Raw genomic sequence first — 10,276 nt, forward strand, 5'->3', positions numbered from 1 at the left:
TAGAGATCCAGAGAGAAAGAGAAAGTAGGAAATGAAGAAAAATGGAAAGAGAGAAAGAAAGAAGAGAGGTTCTACATAGAGGTTCCCAACCGTGACAAAGACAACAGCCATATGAACAGCAGCTGTGGTGTCTGAAGGATGGTGCAGTGTTGGACTGCAGACTTACTGACTGACTGACTGGAAGGATGGTGGAGTGTTGGACTGCAGACTTACTGACTGACTGGATGGTGGAGTGTTGGACTGCAGACTCACTGACTGACTGACTGGATGGTGCAGTGTTGACTGCAGACTTACTGACTGACTGACTGGAAGGATGGTGGAGTGTTGGACTGCAGACTTACTGACTGACTGACTGGAAGGATGGTGGAGTGTTGGACTGCAGACTCACTGACTGACTGACTGGAAGGATGGTGGAGTGTTGGACTGCAGACTTACTGTGACTGACTGGAAGGATGGTGCAGTGTTGGACTGCAGACTTACTGACTGACTGGAAGGATGGTGGCAGTGTTGGACTGCAGACTCACTGACTGACTGACTGGAAGGATGGTGGAGTGTTGGACTGCAGACTCACTGACTGACTGACGACTGACTGGATGGTGCAGTGTTGGACTGCAGACTTACTGACTGACTGGAAGGATGGTGGAGTGTTGGACTGCAGACTCACTGACTGACTGACTGGAAGGATGGTGGAGTGTTGGACTGCAGACTACTGACTGACTGGAGGATGGTGGAGTGTTGGCCTGCAGACTCACTGACTGACTGACTGACTGAAAGGATGGTGGGATGTTGGACTGCAGACTACTGACTGACTGGAAGGATGGTGGAGTGTTGGACTGCAGACTCACTGACTGACTGACTGACTGGAAGGATGGTGCAGTGTTGGACTGCAGACTACTACTGACTGACTGACTGAAGGATGGTGCAGTGTTGGACTGCAGACTACTGTGACTGACTAGGATGGTGCAGTGTTGGACTGCAGACTACTGACTGACTGGGGATGGTGCAGTGTTGGACTGCAGACTACTACTGACTGACTGGAAGGATGGTGCAGTGTTGGACTGCAGACTTACTAACTGACTGACTGGAAGGATGGTGCAGTGTTGGACTGCAGACTCACTGACTGACTGACTGGAAGGATGGTGCAGTGTTGGACTGACGACTACTACTGACTGACTGGAGGATGGTGCAGTGTTGGACTGCAGACTCACTGACTGACTGACTGAAGGATGGTGAGTGTTGGACTGCAGACTTACTGACTGACTGACTGGAAGGATGGTGCAGTGTTGGACTGCAGACTTACTGACTGACTGACTGAAGGATGGTGCAGTGTTGGACTGCAGACTTACTGACTGACTGGAAGGATGGTGCAGTGTTGGACTGCAGACTCACTGACTGACTGGATGGTGGAAGTGTTTGGACTGCAGACTAGTGACTGACTGACTGGATGGTGGCAGTGTTGGACTGCAGACTACGATGACTGACTGGATGGTGGAGTGTTGGACTGCAGACTAGTGACTGGACTGGAATGGTGGGTGTTGGACTGCAGACTTACTGACTGACTGACTGACTGAAGGATGGTGCAGTGTTGGACTGCAGACTAGTGACTGACTGGATGGTGTAGTGTTGGACTGCAGACTAGTGACTGACTGGATGGTGGAGTGTTGGACTGCAGACTAGTGACTGACTGGATGGTGGAGTGTTGGACTGCAGACTAGTGACTGACTGGATGGTGGAGTGTTGGACTGCAGACTAGTGACTGACTGACGACTGACTGACAGGATGGTGCAGTGTTGGACTGCAGACTAGTGACTGACTGGATGGTGCAGTGTTGGACTGCAGACTTACTAACTGACTGACTGGAAGGATGGTGGCAGTGTTGGACTGCAGACTAGTGACTGACTGGATGGTGGAAGTATTCAAATGCACTTCAATCTTTTGTCTTGCCCATTCACCCTCTGAACGGCACACATACACTATCCATGTTGCAATTGTCTCAATGATTAAATTATTATTTAACCGGTCTCCTCCCCTTCATCTACACTGATTGAAGTGGATTTAACAAGTGACATCAATAAGGGATCATATCTTTCACCTGGATAGTCTATTAACCGGTCTCCTCCCCTTCATCTACACTGATTGAAGTGGATTTAACAAGTGACATCAATAAGGGATCATATCTTTCACCTGGATAGTCTTATGTCATGGAAAGAGCAGATGTTCTTAATGTTTTGTCCACTCAGTGTAGTTGTGGAACAACCGTCTGCTTCCCAAATGGAACCCTATTCCCTTTGTAGTTTACTACTTTTGACAAGAGCTATTTAGGCCGAGTGGCGCAGCAGTTTAAGGCACTGCATCTCAGTGCTAAAGGCATCACTACAGACCCTGGTTCGATTCCAGGCTATATCACAATCGGCCGTGATTGGGATTCCCATAGGGCGGCGCACAATTGTCACAGCGTCATTAGGGTTTGGCCGGGGTTGGACGTCATTGTAAATAAGAATTTGTTCTTAACTGACTTGCCTAGTTAAATAAAGGTTAAAAAATYAAAAWGTTGTGCACTATAAAGGGAATAGGATGCCATTTGGGACACAGWTGAAGTGTTGGTTGTTATATCATACCAGTTGGGCATCAGAGCATTCTCCTTCCCTCGGAACATAATGCCAACATTGGTGGCATGGTCCCTGGATGAGTAGAAGTCAGTGTAGTCACCTGTGTGTGTGTGGTTATATATAGATGCATGTTTGTGTGTGTGATMGAGAGAGAGAAAGAGGGCAATTAAGTGACACTGTTAAATATGTACAGTGAACCAATGATCAGCCTTCAGAACCTTTTTTATATCAACATTTAGATYGCAAACAAATCTCTCAATCACTAGTACATTTATATTGGTTAACAGCGCCCCCTCTTGTTCAAGCATCATACAAACACCTCAATTGCATTGTCTTGACTCGCGTCCTCTCTCCTCGCTTCCTTCTCAAACACATTGGATGACCCTCTCATCTGATACAGGGTCAGATTTTGTTTAATACCCCTGACAGTTAAAGTTAGCAATGGCAGAGCCGTAATCTGATCCTAGATCTATGCTTAGGGACAATTGTAGGATACATCAAGTTCGGTGAAGAGACAGGAGGAGTGAAATATGGGGTGCATGTCAATAGTCTAAAGTGGCTTCCTCTCCTTGCCTCCTGTCCTACTGTTGAACAACTCACCTATCTCAGCAGGCAGATGCATCATGGCTGAACTCTGATGGAAAAACGCTCTGAGACATATAAACACACAGACATTATAGAAACGTAAACATGCTACAAACCATGATAGAAAATAAAAGGATAAGGGAATACAAGAAAATAATATGATTTTGATTGCGGCCAAAAAAKCATATCCTAAACAATTAATACATTAATTCAATATATTTGACATGATCCTAATTTGCCGAACTGTTGAAGTGTTATTAGAAGCTTTACAAGCTTATAGTAAGCGTGTCATTCTTATTATATATTTCGAATATTAGCTAATTCATAATTACTTAATGTAAGGTTTAATGAATATTATGAATAGTGCAGCTCTAATTAAACTTCTATTAATAGATTACTGATTATTGAATATAGAAATGGCTATAAATTAAAAAGTTTTATTGAAATAGAAGTGCTATATAAATTATAGAAGTGTTATTGAATTATGAATTATAGTGTTTAGAATATAGAATGATAAATGTACTTTTAGAAATGTTTTAGAATATAGAAGTGCTATAAATTTTATAGAAATATATTAAGAGAATAGAGTGTAGTATAGAATTAAGAAGTTGCTAAAATTATAGAAGTGTTATAGAATATAGAGTGCTATTACATATTAGAAGTGTTATAGAATATAGAAGTGCTATAAATTATAGAAGTGTTATAGAATATAGAAGTGCTATAATTATAGAAATGTTTATAGAATATAGAAGTGCTATAAATTATAGAAGTGTTATTGAATATAGAAGTGCTATAAATTATAGATGTGTTATTGAATATAGAAGTGCTAATAGAATATAGAAGTGCTTCTTACATACGGCAAAACCCAATAAATAAATGTAAAAAAAGTGCTCCAGAAGTGCTGGAGGCTGACCTGCTCCTGAGGCTGACGTCGTCTCTGAGCGTGGTCTCGTGTGCAGACAGCAGCTGCTGTAGACTCCTCCTGGCCTCCCTCCATGCCTCGTACCCCAGACCCATGAACGCATTTAGGGTCGGCTAGTCGAGAGGTTGGAACATATGATGGAGGAAACGCATAAAAATCTAAAGTATTATTTGATACTGTATATAGCCCTCATAACAAGTACCCAGCCTGGACCCCAAGGAGCAAGTAACAGCACAGTGGCAAGGAAAAACAACCTAAAAGGAAGAAGCTTCCAGAGGAAACAGGCAGATTTGCAAGTTGAATGCAAGTCCAATTTGTTTTGACGTTGGTTTGGGGGCGGCTCTCACTCATGCAAGCAGGTCCCTTCATTGACGCCCCCAGGGGTGGAAATGGGGGGAACCGGGTTCCAGGAGTGAAAATATCCTTGGGGGAACCTGTGCATTTAAGATTGAATTCAAGGAGTGAAATCATGACAGAAAATATTCTTCTTCTTCTTTCATTTCCTGTTGATGTCTCGTGTGATTTCAACAGCATGATGAGCCTTTCTCTCCTTGTCTCATTCCTCTATCAGCACTAATGTGACAGAACTGGACAGGCAAAAGCCAATTCCCAGTAGGAATTCACCATTGTGCTTTAACGATTGTGTTATGTCAGAGCAGCACCCAGCTGAAGGGGAGCAGCACACACAAGGCCAGACAATACCAGACAATAGTGGTATTAGGGACCCATTCACAGGCAGAGGGCGAGAGGTTACACTCCAAACCAATTCACACTACTTGCTTGTAGATTTAATGTACTGTAAAGTCCACAATATATGAAGCATGCATCCTAGTTGATGACTCGATTATGACACTGGTATGGATTTTCTCAAGGAAGAAAAGCAGGGCATCGTGCCATTGAATAGACCTACCCTCCTAGCATACTGCACTATTGGCTACATAAGGTAGACACTTAGCTATAAGTAAACTAGTGGAGATACATAGTAAACGTGCCATGTTACATTACCAGGTGAATGCATAATATTGCCATCAGTGCAGATAAGAAATATCAACCATCAATACGAGACATTGAGGAGTATTATACATCTTTTGATGGCCTTACCTGGTCAAACACATCCTGGTGATTGGAGAGCACAGGACCTCTGAAGAGTGACTTTATAACGCTCAAATCCAGAATCTGATCTCCAATAGCAACCCCAATCCGGTGCCTGGACTGAYAGTGACACGAGACATTTGTGAAAACAGTAAACAGGAATGAAATACCAAAATGGAACGATATTGGAGAAGCTAACGTTACTTTGTAAACTACAATGTTTCATCCAAGAGAACTTCACGTTTCCACAGTGGTTTGTAACATTMTATCCCAAGAAAATCAATTTACATGCCCTAGTTTTATGGCACAGGAGACGGTGTAGGAAAACCGATCCAACTAAAAGTACAACACATTTATCGTCATACTCACATTATCCGGTGTCGAGAACACGCCATAAGGTAAATTGTGATAGGAGAAGTCGGACTTTTCGTCAATTTTTACAAAAGACATTTTGAAATTGCAGTTGTACTTGCGGTATACTCTCCAAGGTAAGCAACAGCGTGAGTAARTTCTTCCAGATGTTGACCGCAGCCATAGGACAGACCGCCTCCCACAGAATGAACCAACGACCAATAGAAAACGCTCTCTTATATCCACCCTTTTTCAAGAACTGTTAATAATAACCCAAAACGGTTTGAAAATGACTCAGCAAAAATGATGCGGTCTAGAACTGATTACCCTTTATTGGTTGGGATGTGATAAATATTACCCTATTAAAAAAGTTAAAAGTTGCGAGTGACGTTATTTTGTGATATCAATGAAGTAGACTGTTAATAAGCTGCGTTTACACAGGCAGCACAATTCTGATCTTTTTCCCACTAATTGGTATTTTGATCAATCACAAAATCTTTTGTCGTATTTTTCAGAGCTGATCTGACTGGTCAAAATGCAAATGAGTAATAAAAAAAGATATCAGAATTGGGCTGCCTGTGTAAAGGCATTATATGACAGTACTCATTAACATCCAAAACCACTTTTTGGAACTTAATTTGGTTTCTGAGAAAATTGTACCAAATGCATAACGTTTCAAATTTTCAAAAATGTGTTAGAGCTTTATTCAGATCAAAAGTTAAGACAGTGAATAAACTAACATAAATACAGAACAATAGATTCAGGTCATACTGTGCACCCATAAATGAACTTTATAATCCTCCTCAAACGCACAACCGGAAACATGCAAACAGGCTATTCATAATCATATGATAAACATAAAACATACTCTTTTACACAGCAGATCACACACAGTCTTTAAAATGACTCAATTATACAAAAAGGTCTGGGAGCAACGGCGCAATCCTTGTTTCTGCTCTCTCGCTGATATTGTAAAACCCAATCTGTTCCGTCATCTTTGTCAGGCTACATACAGTCCAAAAGGAGGAATGGAAAGATCCTTGATGCTTTTTAACATGCTTGTTTTTTCTATTTTTTTTTTTAACACCAGAAAAGCACAGCCTTTCCAGTAGTACCCAACAAAGTAATTAAAGCCCAATTAATCACTCTAAATATTGTAACTGTTTAAATCTTCAGATTTTTCATAAACCACAACATTTAAGGGATAAAAGAATTAAAACTACAAAAGGAAACAGGTTAAGTAAAAATACATTTACAAAGATTTTTTTTGTTGCAACTGGCATGCATGATTTTAAAGGGTCCGATGGGAATGGAGCGTTGCTCACAAACAACTTCAAATCAAAAGAGGAAACGGAGAAATMAAAAGGTGGTCGATGGTTCATCTAAAACCGCAGGCTTCCGGGTGGACATCAATTCGCGGCAAACCCGTTTTCAGATCTTCTGTATCTTCTCCCCGACGCAGACAGGGTTCGCTTTCCTGATCTTCTCCGCTGCGTCGGCCTTGTAGTTGAAAGTGCAGTTGTGAACYTCTGAGTACCGGTGCATGCTGCAGAACACGTTGCCGCATCGGCAGTCGAAGCCTGGGTACACAGACGGAAGAGTTGGAAGGTAAAAAAAAGAAAGAAAATGGCTGACCGCCAAATGTATCTCCAGGATAGCAAGTACATACAGACAGACAGAGAAAATGGGAACTATTAAGTCACTGCACTAAGCCAACAGGAGAATGTGTCAGAACCTTACCCGTGAGGCCGACTTTCTTGCGGCAGGAGAAGCAGCGATTCTTCTTGGCGGCTTTGGGTTCYTCTGAGTCCGAYGGTTTGTCCTGTCCGTCTACCGAGGCCTGGTCCGTGTCCTCGGATACCGATACAGACACTGGATGGATCACACAGAACAACAACTTTACAGTCTCGCCTTCTCAGCTCAGCAATAATACTGCAGCTTTAAAAGGAATACCCAATACCCATGCTTTTCAGGTGATGGCACTACATTTCACTGTGCTACAGACTAACCGCTTCCATTACACCGACAGCGTCATTGCATTTTGGTACACCAGAATTACATTCATTTCCAATGAAAACGCTGCGTTTGCCTTGCAGCATTGCGTTGCAGAGACAGTTGCAGTGCGTTGGGTGTGGTGCATACCTTGGATTTATCGATGTGTCAAACAGTCTGCGTAGACGACATGACAGAAATGGTAGCAGAAGGTGAATGTTGAACATTCGGAGCATACATATCCAGATGTTGCATACTATTTTGTGCAAGGACGCTGTCAGTGTGATCGAAGCGGAAGCCTACTATGCTTGTTGCCACTTAACATATTTTCAGTAGGAAATAAAAAACAGCCGGAAAATGATGCAGACATTTTTACAACGCATTTGCTRTTCTTTGTTTAGATTCACTTTTGAACATAATGGGTAGAAAAGCTTAGCTTATCTGGCACAAAGCCAGCACCCTTTCCCTGTCATGGTGAAGAGAAGTCACAACACAACAGAAGTGACTGGGTTATTGCATGGTGCCAGTACTTGCCTTTGGGTAAACGTATTCACACAGTAAGCATTCAACTGTAAGAATGAAGTGTTAAAGTACTAACCAGTTCCTTTATTGTTCGTTTCTTGATATTTTTTCCTCCTATTAACAAAGTAAACATTTTTATATACACGTGTCCTTTTTAAGTTTATACAAAACCCATATTGTACAGTCTTGACCATATGGATATGAAGAGATGATTTTTAGAAGGGGCCTGAAGATTGGGACTGTGTCCCAGTCCTCTCAAAGAGCATCCTTTCTTCATGACCTTTGAATAGTACTGGATGGGGTTTCTACAATACCCTTTCACSCATCGTGACATGGAAGATCAGTGGTCGTGGAGGAAAGGAGATAAGGAAAGGTAGCCARTGGGATTAAGAAGAAACCAAACGGAAGGAAATGTACCGAAACGGGGAGTACCTAAACTTGTCCAATAAGAAACGCTTGTTTTTGTTTTCCATTGCAAAACATTTTGCTACGGTGTGCACTTATGAATACAACCAAGGTTTTGGCCACCCTTGGTACAGGGYAAGCAGCTAGCAGCTGTTCTCAGACTCACCGCTCTCTAGAACTCACTCAATCCACTCTCTAAAAGCTTATAAGCCATTATAACAACCATTGACAGCTGTCTGTTCTGTCTGTGTGCGTCCCAAAAGGCACCCTATTCCCTATATACACAGTAGTGCACTACTTTAGACCAGATCCCCATAGGGCATGGTCAAAAATAGTGCACTACACATAGGGAATAGGGTGCCATCTGTCGTGATTGTCCTCACTCACCCTTCTCTCCATCTGGCTCCTCTAGCTTCCTCTTGCGAGAGCTGTCCTCTGGGGCAGGCCTTCTGACTGACTTCCTGTCCTGGCTTCTCACTGGCTGACTGTCCTGTCTATCAGGGCGAGTCCCTGAGCTACCTGCTGTGCTGGGCTCCWGCTGTTCACTTTCTACAGCTGCTCTACATGGTGATCGCTCTGCACACAGACACACACACAGACATACACACAGAGACACACACGTAGGCACACACACACAGAGACATACACACACAAACTTTGGCGACTGGTTTGTAATTCAAGACTAAAAGCTTAACACTTTGGGGTATTTTCTACCTTTCTAACACTGTTCCTCTTTAACACATGTTGAATTCGGTGTATGTACTGTAACTGTTCTAGAAGACAGAAACACGAGAGAACTATAGGTTACGACTGTAACCCCGGTTCTCTGATAGTATGAATGAGGTATTTCACTATGGGATACGCCCCCAGTGTATTCGTCAGAAGCCTTACTACACTACGCCAGCCATGATTGGCTGGACGTCGGGAAAGGGTGTCCCTTCTACCCTATAAAGAGCCCAACGCAACGTCTCCGAGGCATTCAAGAATAAGCCACATCTTCCCCGCTCATGCAAGGAGGGTGTTCTGGTGAAATACCTCACTCATACCACAGAGAACCGGGGTTACAGTCGTAACCTATAGTTCTCTTTCAAGTATTAGTTTCAGTATTTCACTATGGGATATATTGACTCCCGTATTGCCAGACAAGCTTATCCTGACGACAGACTGCCCTGTGCTATATATCACAAACGCTGGTATCCCATAGTGAAATACCGAAACGAATACTTGAAAAGAGAACCAGTGTAACTGTTCTAGAAGACGGTAGACAGAAACACTAGAGAACCAGTGTAACAGGAAGCTCCCGCACTCAGGTCTGTTCAACGCTGGTCCGACCAATCGGAATCCACGCTTCATGATTGCTTTGATCACGTGGACTGGGATATGTTCCGCATTGCGGCGAACATTGATGTATACGCTGAGTCGGTGAGCAGGTTTATTAGCAAGTGCATCGGTGATGTCGTACCCACAGCGTCTATTAAAACATTGCCAAACCAGAAACCGTGGATTGATGGCAGCATTCGCGCAAAAACTGAAAGCGCGAACCACTGCTTATAATCAGGGCAAGGCGACCAGAAACATGACCGAATACAAACAGTGTAGTTATTCCCTCCGCAAGGCAATCAAACAAGCTAAGCGTCAGTATAGAGACAAAGTAGAGTCACAATTAAACTGCTCAGACACGAGAGGTATGTGTCAGGGTCTACAGTCAATCACGGACCATAAAAGGAAAACCAGCCCCGTCACGGACAAGGATGTCTTGCTCCCAGACAGACTAAACAACTTCTTTGCTCACTTTGAG

At 43.0% G+C, this 10,276-nt stretch overlaps 2 protein-coding genes and 1 long non-coding RNA gene across 3 annotated transcripts in view; all 3 read right to left on the bottom strand.

Annotated features, from left to right (window-relative positions):
- The window catches only part of fah (fumarylacetoacetate hydrolase (fumarylacetoacetase)), a 27,050-nt gene extending 21,287 nt beyond the window's left edge, over nt 1–5,763 (bottom strand). The window contains exons 1-5 of the mRNA XM_070441675.1: nt 5,578–5,763; nt 5,218–5,328; nt 4,108–4,229; nt 3,210–3,259; nt 2,619–2,709 (exon numbers count right to left, since the gene is read on the bottom strand). Coding sequence (XP_070297776.1) covers nt 2,619–2,709; nt 3,210–3,259; nt 4,108–4,229; nt 5,218–5,328; nt 5,578–5,658 — 455 coding nt within the window. The 5' untranslated portion in view covers nt 5,659–5,763. The remainder of the gene's footprint in view (nt 1–2,618; nt 2,710–3,209; nt 3,260–4,107; nt 4,230–5,217; nt 5,329–5,577) is intronic.
- A 469-nt stretch (nt 5,764–6,232) lies between these two features.
- LOC112077394 (AN1-type zinc finger protein 6) overlaps nt 6,233–10,276 on the bottom strand; it is an 11,794-nt gene continuing 7,750 nt past the window's right edge. Inside the window, exons 4-5 of the mRNA XM_024143913.2 lie at nt 7,300–7,431; nt 6,233–7,139 (exon numbers count right to left, since the gene is read on the bottom strand). Of these exons, the coding sequence (XP_023999681.2) occupies nt 6,991–7,139; nt 7,300–7,431 (281 nt within the window). The 3' untranslated portion in view covers nt 6,233–6,990. The remainder of the gene's footprint in view (nt 7,140–7,299; nt 7,432–10,276) is intronic.
- LOC139026352 (uncharacterized) overlaps nt 8,353–10,276 on the bottom strand; it is a 4,355-nt gene continuing 2,431 nt past the window's right edge. The window contains exon 2 of the long non-coding RNA XR_011478130.1: nt 8,353–9,751. This is a non-coding gene — a long non-coding RNA (uncharacterized lncRNA). The remainder of the gene's footprint in view (nt 9,752–10,276) is intronic.

Source organism: Salvelinus sp. IW2-2015, unplaced genomic scaffold (assembly GCF_002910315.2).
Source record: "Salvelinus sp. IW2-2015 unplaced genomic scaffold, ASM291031v2 Un_scaffold4518, whole genome shotgun sequence".
Lineage (NCBI taxonomy): Eukaryota > Metazoa > Chordata > Actinopteri > Salmoniformes > Salmonidae > Salvelinus > Salvelinus sp. IW2-2015.